We start from the raw sequence: 22,879 nt of genomic DNA, 5'->3' as shown, positions 1-22,879 counted from the left end.
ATAATAATATACGGCTAGACAATTACGTCAAATCAAACACCCATTACCAGACCCACTGCTTTATTGACTTACCAGTGTATACAATAAATCATAACAATTCGTCAAACAAAACAACATGTGCCGAACTTATAAATACGGCCTGGTTATAGCGGAGGCTCAGTCCGGGCGGGCAATAAATATCAACCTATATACACGAGTGTGTCGTGTCCTCCACTATATATTTATAACGTTTTTTAAAAATTTATAATTTATTTCGTTATGTCCTATCTATGTAGGTGCCGGCGCCTCTGTACGCCGCTAACTGCCTAATCTAGTCGTACAAAATGTACAGGAATTTGGCCAGTATCGGATGATGTGACACTACTAAGGCGAGTTACCTTGCCAGTGGTCGTGCTAGTTACTAAACATGTTCAGTATGCCCACATTTATAATCGACTTAGTTTTTCTTAAACGTCAGAATGCCTTGTCCACTAAACCGCTTGGAGCGAATTCGCAGCGAGCGATTATTCCGTGATTAACCCGCTTGTACTATTGAATGCGCTAAGGCCCTTGAATGAAAAGCAAAGCGTGGACATAGCTTTACACTGGTATAAACATCACTCCACATCCCCAGACCACTGGTCGGTATACGGTTTTGTGCAGTTTCTGACAGTGCCGATCTTAGGATATGGTTAACTTACATTAACCACGAAGGTTAGGCCTTCAGTCCACCCATTCAATGACATTAACAATTTGTACCTTCTGTCAATAATCATTTCAAAAACAAATACATCTAAAGAATAGTCCTATAAAATACAGATTGTTGACAGTCATACTAAATAATGATCTTATAGGTAGAACCCTTACAGTTATGTTGCGTAGAAAACATTACAATCCTAATTTTCTTAGCATGCGGGTTCTAGAAAGGATAGCACTTAAATCAAAACTAGCTCGTTTCTATACCTTAAGCTACTTGATTTTTATATCAAATTAATAATATTTATATGCGACAGGTATAGAAACTGACTAATGGCGTGCAACACCTTTAGGCTATACACTCACTGATACCACGGTTTGCAATGACAGATATAAAAATGTAAGCAAATACATCAGTTTTTTACACATTCCGACGTGGGACGATGCCAAGTCGCTCAGCTCGCCGCGGCTCGTCATGTCAGTGTGTAAACAGCCTTAAATAACTTTACCAACGACTTTATAATTACATGTACCTTATTGCCGATAAGTATGTTACATTTTTCCGTATAAAATACTTCTGTATTTCTATAATTCTATTTATGCAGGTATGCATAGGACATATTTTATACATCGGCCTTACTTTTATAGTAGACTGTCAAAAAAGCTACTGCCAATAAAAATGTTACCTAAAATGTCTTTCAAGATAATACATCCGTCATCAGATCGAAATGAAATAGGGAGTCAAAACAGTTGAGATTGTTTCGCAAGACAAATTATCATATAATTATTATTGTCCACACGGAACGAGCCGGCTCGCGAGGAAATTGCCGCGCTCGAGAGCATCGCGAGAAAAAAGCTCGATCGGTGGAAACGTGCCTCGCCCGAGGCATTACGCCCGCGAGTGCGTTTGCTTCGCTCGAGGCACGTCTACACAGACCGAGTTGTTTCGCGCGGCAATTTCCCTGCGAGGCGGGACGTTCTGTGTGGACACGCCTTTTTATTACACTTTCGTTATGAATCGAGATACGTATTCAAAACGCCATTAATAGAAAATGGGACTAAGAATACCCAGTAACGCCATCTATATTCATAATAATTATTATATGTAGACTTGTCTGCTACCCAATCCCAAAGGCTTTTGAAGCTAATTAGTATTTCAGCTAGTTTGAATGAAACTCAAGGCTTTCGTTCTGTTATCCTTTACAAGCGCAAATAAGTCAGATCACTTTCTACGAAACATTCCATATTGTGACACATTTTCATGGCACTTTAGTGAACAGTCAACTGGGATAACTGGAAACAAGAGGGATAACATTAGACAGGAAATATTCCTCATATAATATGAAGTATACTGACATCAGTGTACTTCTTACAATCTTTGAATCAGGATTTACCAGTCATAGTGCCAATTTTTTAACTAGCTAGATTAGTTCGTAGTCAAAAAAAATGTCTAATGCTATTTATCTGTCCCCAGTTACCCCACTTGATTGTACATATTTGACCTCCATAAAGTCAGAATTGGTCCACCAACTGCTTTTTTAATAATTCCAAAAACAATTTCATATAAATTAGAGTAAATATGCCCCTATTTCACTAACTGGACAGATGCCATGGCAATTGAGCATAATTGTAACATGGACATCTTGAGATATACAATCGCTATCAGATACATCGTAGCGATCGAGGTGCTCAAAAATATCTGAACACGCACTCTAGCGCCTTGACAATAGAGGTGTTCAGATATTTGAGAGCACCTTGGCCGTTACGATAAATCTGATGGCGACATAATATATCATACGATGAATTATGCAAAAATAGACGCGGCATAAGGCTTTTGAGACTAAGGCTGTGTCAGATATTTTTGCGCACTTGGGCAGATTTTCAGATGACAATTGACAAATTAGTGAAATATAGACCATAGGTTATTGACAATGTAGATAAAATAGTTCAAAGAACTCAAAAAGCATCGAAAAAATGTGACAAAACTTATTGTCTTCCAAACAAGGCTAGTACCACCGCCCACACTGTTAACTGCCCATCGGTAAACTTTATTACAAAAGGCATAAGATCCACCGATGGACAGAGAAGAGTGTTGCTGTTTGTATCTTAGTATTCGTCAATGTAAAGAGTGAAAAAGGAAGTTTTTCCAATAAAATGTGGAATAATTCAAACGAATATTCTTAGAACTGAATAATAGCAGCCTCTTATGTTTGTCACAATTGAATCATTCCAGTTTTCTTGGTTATGTCAGGCACTTTACTATAAAGTCTAATATTGCTTAAGATTCGAGTCGTACGTAGTCGTAAGATCAAAATGCCAGTATACTAAAAGACAAACACTTTGGTCACATGTGCGTTCACCATGAGTTATGCGCGGCCTGAAACGCTAGCGACTGCGTCAAATCAAACGCAGTGCATCTCGCTTACATCAATGTCAGTACGAGGGAGATGCTTTGTGAAGTTTGTGACTATTGTGAGCTAGTTTACGCAGTCGCTAGCGAATATGTCAGTGTCAAACTCGTGGTATGGATACTGATTTGATATGGATATAAGAATCTGCAACAGAAAGCAGGAGAGGTGTCCTTTAACGGGCATAAGGGTGTTAGATATTACGTAAAATTGAACCCTATCCCTTCGGAAAAGAGTTCAAACGAGTTCTTTACAACACATGTGCAGATCATTTTGAAAAGTGTTCATGTAACTTCTGCTGTTAATGGTATACTGGCACTTTTGATATAGATAACTGTTATGGAATGGTATATGGATACGAACACAATACACTGATATATTAACCTAGCTCTTTCGAATCACCATGTGTTTAGGTATACTTATGGAAAAACATATACGAAAATTTGACAGATACATAATAGTATTTTCGTATTTCTGTGTTGCTCATTCAAGCCCAATTTGTTGATACCAGGTATCGAAAATATATTTATGAAGATGACATCATTATGACATGTCAATCGCTTCTGTTAGTCAGTCAGTCAAAAGACATATTATAAATATGGCCAAGTGATAAATAACAAGTTATTTCAGAATATTGGACGTTTCTTCTTTAGCCAAATACTTTCGTTCTAAAGATACTTTACAAGGTTATTTATTTCACCGCGCTTTTCAATTTTACCCAAATTTTAACTGTGTTCCAATGGATTTAGGAGTTATTTTAACTTTACATAGGACCAGGCGCCTATTTCACCAATTTGACAATTGACATTTGACACTGACAACTTCCTGGCTTCCTGCACATTTGAGTCGGTACGTAAAGCCGAATAACGTCAATGTTTACTTTTTTGGACCAGAATTGTACGGTCAATTGTCAATGTCAGGTGACAATTGTCAGGGTAGTGAATCGGGGCCTGATAATTAATGAACTTGTACATTATTTTCCGTTTTAACTGAGAATCAAACTGGTATCATCAATTATCATCCACTTTTGTAAACATTATTGCAAATAAATAATTGCCATTTGGAGAATCAATTTAAACACGTCTATATCATTTGAAACTGTACTGATTGAAGAAAAAAGAGGACATTTTAAGCCACATGTCCATCATATGTTATATGGTACGATTGGAGACATTGGGAAGGCTTGAGCGACTGTCATTCTTTGGACAAAGATCAGGCGATTGGCACTTTGCGATGAAACTTCATTAGCCGGGTCCACACAGAGCGAGTCGCCTCGCGAGGAAATTGCCGCGCGAAGCAGCTCGGTCTGTGTAGACGTGCCTCGGCCATATTGCCACGGGTGAATATATTATTTTATTATTATATTGGAGCATTGTTATTTATTACTTCATCTTCACCTATGTTTGGTAACTGAATTTAAATCAAGCAAGTAAATGAAGAATTGTGCCAAGCGCCCCTTTAAGACCATATTAAAATCTGTAAGTATTTGTAAGAAAGATATAGTGATATCTCTTATACGTATAGTTTTGAATCTACTATGTGGGTATAACTCAGAGTATTTCTGATCCAGCCAAATTATTTTTCCGTATAACCAGCATAACATAACGCATCGACAAACCGTATAGATGTTTAGAGGCACTACGCGCTACAAAATTGTATGGATAAATTTTGGAGCGCTTCAACTGTTTATATAAGTCACTTTTATACTAATTGCTGAGATGACAATGACCTAAAAAGATACCCTTACATTGCCCACAATACAAAACGTTCGAGAAACTTGAACCAAGTTCTTTCATTTGAAATTATTTCGTTAGAAAAATTGGAAAAGCAAAAGAAATGCTACTTTCTGCGTACGGTTCAAATTTCAGGGTACAGTCGCCGTCAGATATCTCGGAGCGACCGAGGTGCTTAAAAATATCGAAACATGCACTTTAACGTCTCGATAATAGAGGCCGGTCAGATATTAGTGAATACCCCGGGCGCCCCGATGTATCTGATGGCGACTGTGGGGTGGCATGGCCTTACGAGGGTAGAGTTGCCGGCGAATGCCTCCGGACGGTACGGGACCGAGTAGTCGCAGTGTCGGTTGGTGTGTGGGCGGGCTTGGGGCGCGCTACTGCGAGGGGTACGTGGGCGCGGAGGGCACGGCCTGGTACACGAGCGGCGCGGGCTGCGGCCCGCTCCAGCCGCCGCCGCCGCCCGGCATGCTCATGCGGTAGCCCGCTGCAAATGTAAACATACCTCTTAGTGCCAGTTGCACCATCCCACTAACCCGGGTTAAGTGGTTAAAACGTTAACCCAGTGTCAAATTGTACTATTAACCATGGTAACTCCGCCGGTTTAACTGGTTAACCCCGGGTTAGTGAATGGTGCAAATGGCCCTTAGAGCATTTAATAACCTGAAGCCGGCTTTCAATAACTAAAGCTCGGTTTTCCTAGGATGGCCGTGCCGTCATATAGCGGCCGTCTCCATACAAAAGTAATACGGCTAAATAAGGATGAGTAATATTTTGTATGCACCGTTATCCTAGGAAACCAGAGCTTTACCCTTCTGCCAAAAAACTTGCACAATGTGCAAAAATTCACGTAAATACAATGTCTCAATCGATTAATGCTCATTCCCACAATCGCCTCGCAAGAGATCACTGGTAACTAAAAATGCCCGCATGTGCTGTGAGCACATGTAATAAACGAACAGCCACTTCAACCATAGAAAAATATGGTATATCACTCCATTCGTAAATAATTTTAGTTAATTTTATTGGTCTAATATTATTTTTATAAAAATATTTTTCATCACACGTCAAATGAATCCATTATTCAATCGATTTACAATTCGAACGTGGATAAAACAGCACTCCCCACGAGACTTCGTCTTTATGCTATGTAAGAAATAATCTAAAAGGTATTTGAAATAGAGTTGATAATAATATTAGCATTTTTTAAAGAAAATTACGGAAAAATCGGCACTCCCCCCGAGATTTGTTTTTCGTGTTTTGGAAGAATGAACTTAATTGCAATTAAAATAGAGTTGAATGATATTTGCAGAGTTTATTGGAAATATCTAATAGTAATGACGTAATGATCGTTCCCGAGACTTGATTGTAGAGATGAGACATGGTCGATAAAATCAATAAATGTCGATAATAAGTATGATTCACTAAAAACCTGGAAAATTTCCAAGTGAACACAATCTATTTGAAATATATATTTTAATTTTGCTCATTTCTTTTATAATATTCGGCATGACGTGCGAACATTTTGAGTCACCATTATTATGAAAACTGTTCGCCAACAAAGCACAACGTTTGCCAAGATATATTTTTATGTTGAACAGAATTAGTAGCTAATAACAGAATAACAGCTAGTAGTATACAGGGTGGAAAGGCACGACGATCCTTTCCGGAAATGGGAGATAGTTTAGCCTAAGCTCTATATTTTCTCCATAGAAACTATGTTAATATGGGCAACCGTTTCTAAATTATGACCTTTTAAACATCCACGCAAAAAACTACTTTGTTCTAACCCTAACAGGTGACAGGGTCAATGAACTTACTTGTAAACAATCAGTATTCGACAGGAAATTATGCTAATTTGTTGCCATCTAACCATTTTTAGGTCTGCTTACAGCACGGTAAGAATCATTGCAGGATTTTCGCTTTCTTAGTGGTTCCACTTGTTCAATACTTGAATGAAATAGTTATGTTATTCCTTAATATTAATAATACTAACCACAACATTGTTTACAACGACAGTTCAAATGGTGACATTGACAACCACTCAAAAGTACGCAATCGTCTTATAAATATCTCTGCAAGGCTATGATGGTCGACTGTATAAATGATATGGCTGGATAAATGATGATAAAACGGATATTTTATCCAGTTTTTATTGATTTGTCGTCTTTTCCACTTTTGACAGCGATAGTCGTTAAACGATTAACTGCATAACATGGTCGTTGGATAATATGTCATTTGTCTACATATCCACCTTAAACTTAGTGGATAAGTGGATAAGTTAAATGATATAACGGTCACTTGTCTAGATTTATACAGTTTTATAACATTCATACCGTTTTGTCCACTTAGACAACAATACACGGTAAGTGGCTACTATTGTTGGATAATTAGACATAAAGACGATTTTTGACAGCTAGCCTTGATTAATTTATCGTAGTGCTCACTGGGTCACGATAAGCGCAGTTAAGAAGCTGTGATGAGTCTTAACTTAATTGATACATTTGTGTTACGAAAATTAACTATGTAAATTGTATTGTATTTATTGTAATTAAATCGTACACATAAGTCTATAGCATTATAAGTCTAAAATGCGTTATTCGATTTTTATTTCTTTACTTCTCGTAAAGTCAGCCATGAGAAAGTCCGTGTGTGTACTACCTGAAATTTATTGATTGTGCCCTTTGTGCCATTTTAGAGGGGAAATGAAGATTTACATGTTCGAATAGAATATATGTAAATTACTATATTTAATTGAAATTATTTGTTCTCTTCGTAACACCTTCGTAATGACAGCCAGCCATTTGAAATTTCAAAGTCCGCTGTCGTATCGCACCCAGCAAATAGGTTATGTTTTATTTTCAAATAAACGATTTCTTTTTCTAAACTGCAACATTCCTAACTGTAGGTACATCGGTGGACCTTATTTCAAAAGGCATAAAGTCCACCGATGTGCAGTTAACAGTGTGGGTGATTGTACAATTCTGCCGTGCAATAAGAGCAGTATAGAGTCAGACCAAGAAAAGTCTGCAGCGGATTTGATAGCCCACTCAGTGCAAGTGTTATTTTAAACGTCAAACTTCTATGAAATTATGACGTATAAATAACACTTGCACTGCGTGGGCTATCAAATCCGCTGCAGACTTTTCTTGGTCCGACTCTAACTCATTTTGAAGTGTCATTCAATTGGATACTTTGTACTTGTACAATATGTTAAATTCTACAATTGAAAGAGATTTCAAAATGAGTTACTGCTCTTAAAGTATTATTTATTTGATTTTCACAGATCACCGTATTTTAGGTTAATAAGGTCGACTACTGTCCTTAAAAATTTGTATGACATTACAAGCAAATATCAGCAATCGTGAATTAAGTATTGTAGCCGAGTCTACTTTAGTCCGATAATGTAGCTTATTTCAAAGAGTATGAACTCTAAGTACTAGAAATAAAGTACATTTTGCGACATGATAAAGACGGTTAAATTTGAGGCGATGGAATAAAAGATTCACTTTAAAAAAAACCTTATATTAACTCAATTAGAATCTATATTTCAAAACCTTGAACCATGGAAAACTTTTAACTATCAATGCCACATGTGCATAAGTGGTGATAGCATGTCATTTAGCCAACTATTCATTAAAATACGCTTTAAGTAAACTTGTTTAGAATTGATTTTTCAAAAGCTCAAACTATGGATAAATTTAACTGTCAATGATAAGTGGTAGAATGTGGTTTAACCATCTTTTCTTTAAAATACACCTTAAGTCATCGAGTATAAATATGATTTTTCAAAACCTCAAAACATGTCACGCTATCATTAGTCACATATACGTTATCCTCGCGAACTATTAATTAAAATACGCTTTAAGTAAACTTATTTAGAATTGTTTTTTCAAAAGTTCAAATCATGGATAAGATTTAACTCACAATGACATATGTGGATAAGTGGTAGAATGTGATTTAACCATCTTTTCTTTAATATACACCTTAATTCATCGAGTTTAAAATTGATTTTTATGAACCTCAAAACATATCACGCTATCATTAGTCACTTATACGTTATCCTCGCGACTTTTTACCGAATTATATCATTTATCAGATAGTCGTCATATCATGCATTAAATGATTAATGATATGGTGACAAAACCATCATAGCCGTCCTGGTTTCCTTGACTGATAAAAAGGGTTTTAGTTTCTTAACACGTTTCACAAAATTATTTTCGAATAATTGGAAACTATCTAAAATAATTAAAAATAACAAGTAGGTTGTGTTAGTTGCACCAAATGAACTTGCAAAAATTAAATACTAAGAATAAATCAAGAATAAATACTTCTTCAATACCAAACTAACAAACCTTCTTGCGTGGTAGGAAATAGACAAGACGTCTGATGTTTGAAATTAAATTTTCATTGAACTATACTTATTGAATGTCATATTCTTCAAATAAAAATGTTAGATGCTCGTGGCTATTTAAATTTGTGGGGCTGTGTAAAAGATATGGTGTACCAAACCAAACGGAATGTGAAACTGCGGACGAAATGAGACAAAGGCTAATTGGTGCTTTCTGCGGAGGATAAATGACGAAGAGCATACACTATATCGCATGTGCATCGACATACTCGGGTACGGGCTGCGGCGGCGTTGTAATACACGGAGGTACATTTGAACACCGTATGTGAAAAGAAGATAGTATTAAATATTGGAAAAAAGTAATTATCTAAGAAAGTAATAAAATTGTTTGTAATATTTTTGCATGCATTTGATTTATTTGACATTTATGCGTCATTCATATTGCGATACTGTCAACGATCGGAAAAAAGTGTAAAGTCCCGAGCTTTCCCGACGGAGATCCTTAATCTAGCCGTCATGTGCACATGCTATAGGGTTATCACCACAGTTAAAAAGTAGTATTTTTGCAATTTTTATTTTTTACTCAATTAACGATTCTTACCATTACCAATAGTCTCTGTATCACTTAAACGACCTAATACTTCCGGGAAGGATCGTCGTGCCTTTCCACCCTGTATACAGCTGTAATGCTCAGCCAAGATATGGTCGGACCGGATCGATACAGCGATTTAGAGCACGATGCTTGTTTTTGTATTAATTAATCTTAATTGTAAATAGTCGTTATGTTGTATCTTCTTGCTGTGTAACTTTTTTCTTATTTAACTAACTGTTTACTGTATGTTATTTCTGTCTTTTTTCTTCTTGTCTGTTACCTTCCGTGATTCTTCTCACTTGATGGTCTCATCGGAAGATCAGCGCTGGAAGCCACCAGCAACATGCTGAGATGGGGCCATTTCGTGGCACTTTAATCTTATTTTGTGTTTTCTTTTATTCTATGTACTGTTCCGATTGTTTGTGCTTACGAATAAATCTATTCTATTCTATTCTATTCTAATTAATGAATGTAGTTAGAGTCAATCAAATCAGACCCATGATAAAAATAAAATATTTTGTAATCAACAAATGCTCAAAAACGAGCCTTCATATTTAACTACTTTAAAAGAATACATTTTAAATTTTAAATATACCTAGTTTTGGTTATTTTATTGTGTAATTTTTCTTTTTAGGTAGGTGCAACAGATATTCGGTATTCGGTCGAATAGTAGGCAACATTCGGCCGAATGCCGAATATTCGGCAAAGTGGCCGAATAGGCCGAATACCAAATAGTTGCCGAATATTCGTGGCATCTCTACTTATTACACTTATCCTGCCGTCAGGCGGTCAGGCCTTACGATCGTGGCCGACGTCGGCACCGACGTCGCGCCCGAGCAAGATCGTTTTCCGTTTTACGAAATATAAGGACATCGTTACCAATATTTGAAATGTAAAAAATACTTCCTCTCGAATTGCCTAAAATGTTAATGATAAGCAAAATTAATATGTTTGAAGTTAAAGTATTTTTTTGCAATAAATATTGTAAAATATGTGCTATTATTTCGTGAAACGGAAAACGATCCTTTGGCTCGATATTGGGGCCGACGTCGCGGCTGATCGTTCGCCGTCCGAAGGCTATCCTGCATAAGTATAATAAGCCCTTAAAATATATACTTAGATATTTTATGACTTTCGATGTTCATGTTTCGATTTTTCCACCCAAAGTTAATTTAGGTACCTACCCTTTTTTGATCCACCTAAAGTTAATTGAAATTTGTTAATAAAGTAAAATATTCAATATTTTTGATTTTATTTGCATTTTATAGCTTAACAATTATTTCAATAATATTAACTCTCAATATCTATGTTTGTGAAAATATCGATAGAATTATCGACCTCAGTTAACGACGCCTACCTCAACCTATTTAGCCGGACGAATTCATGAACATTTACGTATCTTTACACCGTGTTTTTTTACGAAGTATTTCCATGTGTGATATGTTTGTGTGCGTCTATAAATGTGAGTTTATATGTGTTCAAAACGCGAAAGATTTAAATATTATATTGCATCAAAATGAGAATGTATTTTTTTTTGCATTTGTGAGTAATATTTTGCATGTGTTATTTCCTCACCTCCCCGCGAAATTCGGCAGAACTTTTTTTACGCAGATACGACATATATGACGTCTCCCGTTATTGAATGCTCTAAGACACACCTTCACTACAAATACTACAACCGATACTACCTGCCACTAAAACAGGCGAAATCATACAATTTTTGTCGATGTTTGACAAAAAATCATACAATTTTTGTCGACGTTTGCCAAAAGTATAAAGATAAGATTATTAGAAGACCTCTTTAACGCTCGGGCGTATGAAAGTGACGCGTGACGAATCAATCGCTAGCGCGTTCGGAGAAGGATCTGAACTCACTGTCGCTGCACCTTACTGAACATTATTGAAAGGTTAATAGCCGGATCCACACAGAGTGAGCACACGCGCGAGGCAATTTCCTCGCGCACAAAATGGCCATCAGTGTAGACGTGCCTCGGCCGAGGCGGCGCGCGCGAGGCACGTCTAACACTGGCCGTTTTGTGCGCGAGTTGCCTCGCGCGTATGCTCGCTCTGTGTGTACCCAGTTAATAAAGGAGTTTTAGGTTACCTGCTGCTGCGGCCTGCGGATTGCTATAGGCGGTGGCGTATTGCTGATAGTAGCCGGGGGCCATGTAGCCCTGTATCGCGGGGTAGCCCTGCAACACAATAGTCATGTTTTACACAACACAGAGTAATAATTAGGTGCATCAAATTTTTTTGTTGTTATTCTGTCCCGTCAGGCGACAATAGTACCATGGTTTGTTAAAAGAAATGTTATATTAGTTTCTACTAATATGCTAAGTAGATAGCCCATTTATTGTGTTATGGAAAGGTTTTATAGCTGCCATAAAAATGTATGTTTGGTTATTTTAAATAGGCGGGTCCACGCAGAACAAGCCGCCTCACGAGGAAATTGCCGCGCGAAGCAGCTCGGTCTGTGTAATAGACATGCCGCGGGCGAGTTACTTCGCGCGACAATATCCTCGCGAGGCGGCTGATACCATAAAGAGGTGATCCAGGCGACCATAACTATGGCAACGAGTGATAATAAAAAGTTTATTACCAATTTTTTTTTCATAGGTTAGTGGTATGTTAGGTTACCACTTGAACATACAAATTTAATGTTAACAATAGAAAGTCGTTTCAATGAGATGATTAACATATTATGCGCTATTTGCGCTAAAATCACCAAATATCACCAAGGGAAAGGGGGAGTCAAAAATAGGCCAAATATGATCACATGATTTCTGGACGACCCCTAAGGTCATGTTAACAAACCAAAAAACATGCATATCAGATTACTAATATACCGTAATAACACAGAAGTTCTTTCTCCTTAATGACATTGACAATTAACCTTACGAACCTAATTTATTGTTCAAATTAACACACGCGTTCGCTCCCTTGTATGCAACCACGGTCTCAGTTAATTGATCATAACGGGTTCAATGTCCGACATTCTTCGTGCTTACCGTCCGTACTTTATTATCAAAACGTTACCCCTTACCAGGTTTTCAAAAAAGACAATCGAATGTCAGTCTTACTCGTCGAAAATAGAACACATGTTTGAAGTGCCGTATGTGGGAAATATATATCCCTTAGCCTGGTAAAGGGTTAATGTGCATGTTCAGATATTTTTCAGCACCTTGGCCGCTCGGATATATCTGATGGCGACTGTTCAAACCTTACTGCAACGAAATAAGGCCTAGTGATGGTTAGTTAAGACGATAGGTAGGCCCAATGCCCTTGAGCGTCTGGGCGCAGCTAAGCGCTCTGTCCCCGCACCACCCGCTTACCCCGCTCACTGCGATCGCACGTGAATTTTGTATTGCTGCACCGCCACGAGGTTCAAAGAATAAGATACAGCCCAGAGGCGCGCAGTTGGCGCTATACTCGTATATCTTTTGTTTTCAAACATGATGATGTATGAGTAGATCATGCATTTAGTGGAGGTCGTAAATTACATTTCACGGTTAATACGACAGATATAAATAAATCATTGTTATAAATAATTTATAACAATGATTGTCAAAGAGAATTAAAGTTTACTGATTTTTAAACCTGCGTTTTATTGGTTTACCTTTGTAACTTTCTTAATACATGTGATGTTGCATAAGCAACATGGACATAATTGCATTCACAATTACTTATCATTAACTAATTACACGCTATTACGTGCTAATAAGGGTACTTTCCATTATTACTATTTACAAATAGTACAAATACTATGTATTAATCACTACTATGTAATATCACGTGCCTTAATAATGAAGTGAAATAGCCAAATAGGTAAATTTTTTTTTTAAACGAACCGACATTTTCACGCCTGTAATACTGAACCAATTGCTGGGAGCCTAGCCAACACGATTCCTCTCATCTCCGCTCATCCTCGCCTCAGTGCAAAGGCAGCTTAAGAGCGCTCTTACAAGAAAAGTCGAAATAATGCAAAATTGATGATACTAGTCGACGAAATTCAGGACTTTGCGCTCATTATTAGAAACAATGAGTACTTGTTCCAGTAAAAGCGTCTTCTTATCTTTATAAATATCGTTGTAAATATTAGAAAAAGGACTTATTAAATTAGTAATGATTTTTTTTCTGATGGTCGTTTCCGAAAAACCCCGTGAAGCACTGAATGGCGAGCTCTTATTTGGAAATGTTGAGAATTTTACTCTGCTAAACCTGGCTATTTTGTATTACTAATACCCTGTACTTTAGGCATATCAAACTATATTTTTCCTACATACCTTTGAGAAAGAGAAAATCAAAGTAAAACGAACTCGATTTTCTCTCCGAAACAAGTGTCAATTCCTACGAAAATCTACTTAATATCGAAGTCATTTTCATACTCAAGCAATCTGCAACGTTTGCTTATACTGTTGGTATACATTAGTGTTTATGAAATTCTACTATAATTTTTTGGCAATTTTTTGAAAACTACTCTATATTACCGATGACGCGCGCTGCGCCAGCTCAGTGCCGCGGCAGAGCTTGTAGAGGCAGGACGTGTGTCGGTCGGCTCCGCACATTTTCAACGGCGACGACGAGGTTTTTTATCATTGTGTGCGGCGGGCGCCGTGTAAAACGCTATACTGTGTGCGTGTAAACCGCAACGAGAGACTTTGATCCTAGCACCGTTTTTATAGTATTATAATTTATAATGGTACAGTTTAATAAACTACCGGACAGGATTAAAAATATTTGAAACGACCTGACATTCTATATGTATTTATTTGACTCAAGATAGTACTCAGGGTCTGATGATGGAGCCGGAAGGTGGTCACCGGTACCAATCAACCATGCAACTAAACCACTTCGTGTTTAGGCTCGTTTTATTCATCTCAACAAGATCTTTGACACAAGATAGTACTCAGGGTCTGATGATGGAGCCGGAAGGTGGTCACCGGTACCAATCAACCATGCAACTAAACCACTTCGTGTTTGGGCTCGTTTGATTCGGCTCAACAAGATCTTTGACTTAAGATAGTACTCAGGGTCTGATGATGGAGCCGGAAGGTGGTCACCAGTACCAATCAACAATGCAACTAAACCACTTCGTGTTTAGGCTCGTTTTATTCGTCTCAACAAGATCTTTGACTTAAGATAGTACTCAGGGTCTGATGATGGAGCCGGAAGGTGGTCACCGGTACCAATCAACCATGCAACTAAGCCACTTCGTGTTTGGGCTCGTTTGATTCGTCTCAACAAGATCTTTGGCACAAGATAATACTCAGGGTCTAATGATGGAGCCGGAAGGTGGTCACCGGTACCAATCAACCATGCAACTAAACCACTTCGTGTTTAGGCTCGTTTGATTCGTCTCAACAAGATCTTTGACACAAGATAAATAAATAAATAAATATTAGGGGACATCTTACACAGATCAACCTAGCCCCAAACTAAGCAAAGCTTGTACTATGGGTGCTAGGCGACGATATACATACTTATATAGATAAATACATACTTATATACATATAAAACAGCCATGACTCAGGAACAAATATTAGTGTTCATCACACAAATAAATGCCCTTACTGGGATTCGAACCCAGGACCATCGGCTTCGCAGGCAGGGTCACTATCCACTAGGCCAGACCGGTCGTCATAGTACTCAGGGTCTGATGATGGAGCCGGCAGGTGGTCACCGGTACCAATCAACCATGCCACTAAACCACTTCGTGTTTAGGCTCGTTTTATTCGTTTCTATAAGATCTTTGACACAAGATAGTACTCAGGGTCTGATGTTGGAGCCGGAAGGTGGTCACCGGTACCAATCAACCATGCAACTAAACCACTTCGTGTTTAGGCTCGTTTGATTCGTCTCAACAAGACCTTGGACACAAGATAGTACTCAGGATCTGATGATGGAGCTGGAAGGTGGCCACGGGTACCAGTCTACCGTGTAACTGAACCACTTCGTGTTTGGGCTCGTTTGATTTGTCGCAACAAGATCTTTGACACAAAGTAGTACTGAGGGTCTGATGATGGATCCGGAAGGTGGTGACCGGTACCAATCAACCATGCAACTAAACTACTTCGTGTTTGGCTTCGTTCGATTCGTCGCAACAAGATCTTTGACACAAGTTAGTACTCAGGGTCTGATGATGGAGCTGGACTGTGGCCACGGGTACCAGTCTACCATGTAACTGAACCACTTCGTGTTTGGGCTCGTTTGATTTGTCGCAACAAGATCTTTGACACAAGGTAGTACTGAGGGTCTGATGATGGATCCGGAAGGTGGTCACCGGTACCAATCAACCATGCAACTAAACCACTTCGTGTTTGGCTTCGTTCGATTCGTCGCAACAAGATCTTTGACACAAGTTAGTACTCAGGGTCTGATGATGGAGCTGGACTGTGGCCACGGGTACCAGTCTACCATGTAACTGAACCACTTCGTGTTTGGGCTCGTTTGATTCGTCGCAATAAGATGTTTGACACAAGATACTACTCAGGGTCTGATGATGGAGCTGATGATGACAGACAGGTACCCGTCGCCACCTTCACGCTCCATCATCAGACCCTGAGTACTACCTTGTGTCAAAGATCTTGTTGAGATGAATAAAACGTGCCTAAACACGAAATGGTTTAGTTGCATGGTTGATTGGTACCGGTGACCACCTTCCGGCTCCAACATCAGACCCTGAGTACTATCTTGTGTCAAAGATCTTGTTGAAACGAATAAAACGAGCCTAAACACGAAATGGTTTAGTTGCATGGTTGATTGGTACCGGTGACCACCTTCCAGCTCCATCATCAGACTCTGAGTATCACCTAGTGTCAAAGATCTTGTTGAGACGAATCAAACGATCCTAAACACGATGTGGTTTAGTTGCAGGGTTGATTGGTAATGGTACCTTCCAGCTCCATCATCAGACCCTGAGTACTGTCTTGTGTCAAAGATCTTGTTGAGACGAATCAAACGAGCCCAAACACGAAGTTGTTTAGTTACATGATAGACTGGTACCCGTGGCCACCTTCAAGCTCCATCATCAGACCCTGTGTATCTTCAGTGTCAAAGATCTTGTTGAGACGAATCAAACGAGCCTAATCATGTTACTACATGGTTGATTGGTATCCGTGACCACCTTAATCATCATCAGATCCTCAGTACCAGTTCGTTTTTAAACCCTCGTTGATACAAACTTTACAACCTATAGGTACCAAATGCAATGACGAAACATGTAAATAAGCGAGTAGGTACCTATAATTTCTTTCGAGTAATATACCTTCATAAGTACAAGTATGGGGCTATTCATAAATTACGTCGTTTCAAATGGGAGGAGTGGGGGGGTCTGGACATCGGATGATGGTAACATGACGTAGGAGGAAACAGATTCATCCGAAGCTTGATTTTTGGATGATTTGAGGGGTGGGGGGGGGTCAAAAATCGTCAAAAATAGATGACGTAATTTATGAACAGCCCCTATGTACATTTGCACTGCATTTAGTATTTTCGTACTTACCAAATAACAGTTTTAGAACTTTAAAAGTTAAGTACAGTTAGTGTTGTTATGGTTGATTTCAATATGCTTCGCGAAGGATCAAGAATGTTTAATCCATCATTGTAGTGCGAGTGTGGTAGAAGGGATCGGCGTACTGAGCTCGCACGGCCTGCCGCAGCGCGTAAAATACCTAAACTCGCTCAACGCCGAAATGTAATAGCGCTCTTAAAGGCTCATTACGGTGCGAGAACTCGCACTTGAGTTTCATTACATGGTGGTATTCGATTGGCCGCTTAATGTGAATTCGATGTAACCTCAATAGTCCGCAATGTAACTAAAATCGCATGCGAATTCGCGCGCCGTCTAAATGAGCCTTAATACAGTTTTATCGCTAGCGATAAACGAGAAAGTACTCCGTTGAATAGTTTATAAAATGTGATATGCGACATATGTATATTGTTAGGTATATAATAACATATACACAGCTACAGTCGCGTCACTATGTGCACTTCAGTTCATTTGTGGTGCGCGTGCCGCGGCCGCTGCAGGACACCATCGCAAGCGCGGACTTCTGGCCGAAGGGTGTGGTGTTTCGGCGGTTCCGGGGCAACCTGCCGAACCCTACGCCGTGTCAGAGGGCCTACCGCGAACCACGTTCGACGTGTTGCCTCTCTGTCACACTTACGTACTAATTTACAAGTGCGACACAGAGGCAACACGTCGAACGTGGTTCGCGGTAGGCCCTCAGACGCTACGGAGCCACGCGGTTACGTCGTCGCCCAAATCTAATGTTTAGTTAATTTAATTTTTATGCTGTGTATTGTTTTTCTTTGTCTTTTCTTTTATTTTGTAGTTTCCCAGTGCCTTGGTTTTATACTGTAATGCTGTGTTACTTATTTGATCAATAAATAAATACCTAAGAAAGATGCAGAAGCAAATGTAATCAGTGATTAAACCTACGAGTAGCAATTAGAGATAACGCTGCTTCGAGAAATCAATTAGTTTCCGATTCTGATTATTTTGCTGTGGCAGTTTCAGCATAATATGTTAATGATTTATTTTTAACGGCCTTATAGACTAGTCGGTAGTGACCCTGCCTACGAAGCAGGAGGTCCCGGGTTCGAAACCTGGTATGGGCATTTAATGGTGTGTTCATCACAAATATTTGTTCCCGAGTTATGGATGTTTTCTATGTATATAAGTATTTATATATATATATGTGTATATTATACATCGTGGTTTTATTGAATTCCGTTAACTTCGGGGTATGGTTAAGTACGTTTAAGAGAACTAAATGACATAGTTCATTTAAAAAAAAAAATTTTTTTTGCTTTTTTTAAAAAAATATTTAAGTTTAAAAAGGGGTCATCCATTAATTACATCACACGTTTAGGGGGAGGGAGGGGGTCAAGAAAATGTGACATGTTGTGACAAGGGGGAGGGGGGAGTCACAAACTTAGTGACGTCACTTTTAACTTCATCAGTAACCGAAAATTTATTTAAATTATTTTATTCGCTATACAGTTAAATAACAAGTTTTTGAAACGATAATCGTTTTTATTAGTTTAATTTTATTTCTTAATCAGTGTTGGGTTATAAAATTACTAATATTTCTTTTGTCAAAAATATTTTGATAAAATATTAAATAAATAATTGCCGATTTAGTTGAAGAAATGTGACGTCACACCAGGGGGAAGGGGTTTGCCAAAAGTGACAAAGTGTAACAAGGAGGGGGGGAGGGGTCAAAAAACCTAGAAATTCGTGTGACGTAATTAATGGATGACCCCAAAGTAATCAAATGTAGCATGTAGCGTTGTTGTAACACGGGCATTACATTTAACTCAACCAAACAATTGAAATCTGTGACAATGTCATTTCGAACATATATCGACCGAGATATATGTTCGAAATGTCATTGTCACACTAATCAATATGTAAACCGGCCCTAAGGTAAGTGTACATGCTTGTAGAGGCGTTAAGGGAAAAAAATAAATTATTGATTATCTCCGAAATGGAGTTAATTAGAATATCGGTGTCTTTGAGAAAGTTACTTGATTTAAGCTCAGGAATGCAGCCTTGAAATTAACGGAAAAAAAAAGACGGTGTATATACCTATCGTCGTCTAGTACCCACAACACAAGCCATATTGCTTACTGTGTGACTAGGTTGATCTGTGTAAAATTGTCCTATAATCTGACAGTGAATGTTCATGATCAACTGAATTCATTGAGCTCTGTAGTTAGTTCTTGATCTGGGGCTTAAAGGAAAAGATGGTAGTGCAACCATCATATATGTGCAGCTTACCTGGGCATACCAATATCCCATGCCTTGCTGCTGGTACGGGTAGCCGGGGTACCCCTGCGTCTGCGCGCCCATGGCGGGAGGAGCTGCTGTGGTGCTGGGTGTGCTCTGAAACAATAACGTTACACTTTAGTACCATCCTCAACCTTATTACTTAGGCATAAGGCCTAACAATGATCAGTTAAAACTCAAACACTTGAGTCGTCAAAGCTTTAACTATCAGGGTTTGCGAGTCTAAGGTTCGAAAGGCTTCAAGACTAGTCTTCTAACACTGGAATGTGCTCTTTGAGCAAAGCAGCAATATACCGGTATACTGCTGCTTTACACAAAAATCAACCTTGTTTTGTTACTACTACGGTTCAATATGGCTCTGAATTTGTGGTAGTAATTAAAGCAATAAAAACTGGTCACTTTATAGTACCTAATTTCCATGGATAGTGATAGTGACACAATATCATTGCTTTTGTGATTACATAGTTGCAATATGCAAAGGTTATTATTACTATGCCAATAATATATATTGAAACAGTTGGTCTGCTAATTTAATATAGAAGTGTAATGTTTTTATACAAAAACCATAAACTTCTATATTATTAAAACCATTGCACAATAGAATGTAAAAGCAATATACCTTGTCACACTTAAATTTGACTGCAAGATTGGTTTGCAAATTTGATATAACCATTATCTGACAAAGTCCTGCAGCGGGAATGTGAATTTGATATTTAATTGACAGAAAGCGAATAATTCCATAAGTAGGGTAGAGAAGGGCTAAAGAGAGAGAGAGAGAGATGTACAGTCAAACAAGCAGGTGAGGTGTTCCAAATGACCTTCACACTCTCTTGGGGTTGGTTACCCCAAAACGTCTGCTATTGCTAAACTTAATGAAAGTTTTATAGTTCACTGTTGATTGACAGATTAATCTGTCAATTGTGGTTGGTGCAACAAGTTCTAATTCAGCAGTAAATGTGTTCAGTTCATTTTGAACACCTCACCCGCTTAGCAGGTTGCTTCTGTTGACTGCATGCCAGCTAAAAGGTAAAAAGAAACTAAATTATAGTATCATTATTATCAAATTACATTATTTTCCCCTTTAAAATTTTATATTTTTTTAATTATTTACCTTTATTACCAATAAATCAACCTATTCCCAAAGTTCGCTCAATTAGGCTTGTGATTTGTACAAACAGCAACACTCTTAACTGTCCATCGGTGGACCTTATGCTTTTGTAATAAGGTTTACTGTCAGTTAACAGTGTGAGCGATGGTACTAGATGACTCAATACAGTAATTTTAGAAATGAAGGAAAAGTGGATAAGTTTACTGCATTTAGCAGGAAACAAAGTATTACTGACTCTGACATCAAATTGGTATATTTACACATAAGAAATTTTTATGCTAAGTAAACACTTTTTTCATTAATGTTGTGCATTTATAAAAAAAAGCCTACCTTCAAAAACAGAAATAAAAGCAGCTATGTCAGCTTGGTAGTTAATGTATAATTTGTTTGAGTTATGCTGTTTATTATTTTTATTTTTACTGTATTTGTGTTAAGGGGCTATTCATAAATTACGTCATTTTAAATTAGGGGAGGGGGGGTTTGGACATCGGATGACGGTAGCATGAAGTAGGAGGAAATGGGGTCATTTGAAGCATGATTTTTGGATGATTAGAGGGGGGGGGGTCAAAAATCGATGACGTAATTTATGGACAGCCCCTAAGTGTTGATAGGTTTTAAATTTGTTAAGATTATTTGTCTATTTTATTATATTGACCATTAAATTGAATTGGTTTATTTTATACTGTATGTTTATATGTGATAAATAAATAGAATTGAATTAAAATAGTTCAAAAAGGATTATTCAAATTTGATTGCAAGCAACACCAATAGTATTAAATAAATAAACAATCCAGCCTATATACATGATACTGGGCACAGGCCTCCTCTTGTGCATGAGAGGGTTTGGGTATAGTCCCCACTTTGGCCCAATGCGGGTTGGGGACGCTACACATACCCCTTTTCTTCTTGGATGTATGTAGTTTTGATACTTACCACTAACTTTTCGGCGAAGGAAAACCAAAACTATCAATTAATAAAAATAATTACCTGGCTCTCTCCCGTTCCTCCGTTCTCTTTGCCCCAGAAACATTTTACTGCATGTCCACTAATCTCTGTGTTATGTGTGCCCTCGATGGCATGTGCTGCCGCCTCTTTAGTTGTGAACCTAATAAACGCATAGCCTTTGTCTCGGAATACTCTAATATCCTGTATCTGGCCATACTGTGAGAATGTATTCTGCATCAACTCCTCAGTGATAACATTGCTGGTGAAGCCCCCACAGTAAACAGTTGTGTTAGTTGGTGAGCTCTGGTTGTAAACCTCGTCAAATGTGGGCTGCTTAGCTCGCTTGCTGCTCGGCGCGCCCTCGCTGGGCCTGTTAGCCGGCGGCTTGCGTGTCGACCAGTTGGTGCGTATGGACCTCGACCCTAGCCACTGTCCGTTCATAGCCTGAATCGCCGCTTCGGCATCAGCCTTCTTCACAAAAGAAACGAACGCGTACCCCTTAGATTTGAGCGTTTGTGGGTCGCGGACTATCCGGCAGTTTGAGATCTCACCAAAGGGCGCGAAAGCCTCTCGCAGTATGTGCGTTTCGATCTCCGGCGACAGGTCGCCGACGAATATGTGGTGGTGGTTGCTAGTGTCCGTCTTGGGCTGGTTCCCGGGACTTGTCGCCCAGTTAACCTTCATCTCCTTGTCCAGAAACACTCGCTTGTTCATGGCGGCCAGGGCCGTAGCCGCCGCCGAGTGATTCGTGAACTCGAGGAACGCATAAGGATCATTTCCGGGCTCACGGATTATCTTACAACCTTTTACTTCGCCAATTTGGCCGAACAACGCGCATAGAAAATCTTCTGTGACACTCGCGTCTAAATTACCGACGTAGAGAGTTTTCGGGTGGCTTTCGTCGCCCATATTAGAATTAATCGTAATCTAGCGGTTACTTAATTACGACTATGAACACTAGGATCGAAATTACTCGCTAACCAACGTGTTATTTCATTACACAAAACATTGGATGACGGATAAAGAAAGAAAAATGTCGCAAACAGCGCCTATAACTTCTCGAAAGACGTTGCTGTTGACTCGTGAAACGTTCACTTTTCGGAAACAAACGCATCTATAGACAAATTTCCGGTGGAATCAATTTAAAAAGTTGGCGGGAAAGCGGAATATTGTACTTTTCTAAACGATTTTGTTTGAAATTACGCAAATCCAAACCATACAACGAATAATTTAACATTTATTGTACATTTTCGTAGCCAGGAAACAAGAAA

At 38.6% G+C, this 22,879-nt stretch overlaps 1 protein-coding gene across 1 annotated transcript; it reads right to left on the bottom strand.

The window, feature by feature from the left end:
- Window positions 1-43: 43 nt before the first annotated feature.
- On the bottom strand, window positions 44-22,711 carry LOC134799119 (nucleolysin TIAR). The gene is made up of 4 exons (XM_063771518.1): window positions 21,651-22,711; window positions 19,547-19,651; window positions 11,867-11,954; window positions 44-5,306 (listed from the first exon to the last, which is right to left on the bottom strand). The coding sequence occupies exons 1-4, from the start codon at window positions 22,515-22,517 to the stop codon at window positions 5,197-5,199; spliced, it is 1,170 nt and encodes a 389-aa protein (XP_063627588.1). The 5' UTR covers window positions 22,518-22,711; the 3' UTR covers window positions 44-5,196.
- Window positions 22,712-22,879: the final 168 nt, after the last annotated feature.

This window comes from Cydia splendana, chromosome 18, assembly GCF_910591565.1.
Source record: "Cydia splendana chromosome 18, ilCydSple1.2, whole genome shotgun sequence".
Classification (NCBI taxonomy): Eukaryota; Metazoa; Arthropoda; class Insecta; order Lepidoptera; family Tortricidae; genus Cydia; species Cydia splendana.
This window is presented reverse-complemented; position numbering and strand designations above follow the sequence as displayed.

Excerpts from the sequence above, each read along its gene's own strand:
- LOC134799119 (XM_063771518.1), bottom strand. The coding sequence starts at position 22,517 with ATGGGCGACGAAAGCCACCCGAAAACTCTCTACGTCGGTAATTTAGAC. Across the intron at positions 11,955-19,546 it reads TGGGATATTGGTATGCCCAG|GGCTACCCCGCGATACAGGG; the intron begins GTAAGCTGCACA and ends ATTGTGTTGCAG. Across the intron at positions 5,307-11,866 it reads TCCGCAGGCCGCAGCAGCAG|CGGGCTACCGCATGAGCATG; the intron begins GTAACCTAAAAC and ends TTACATTTGCAG.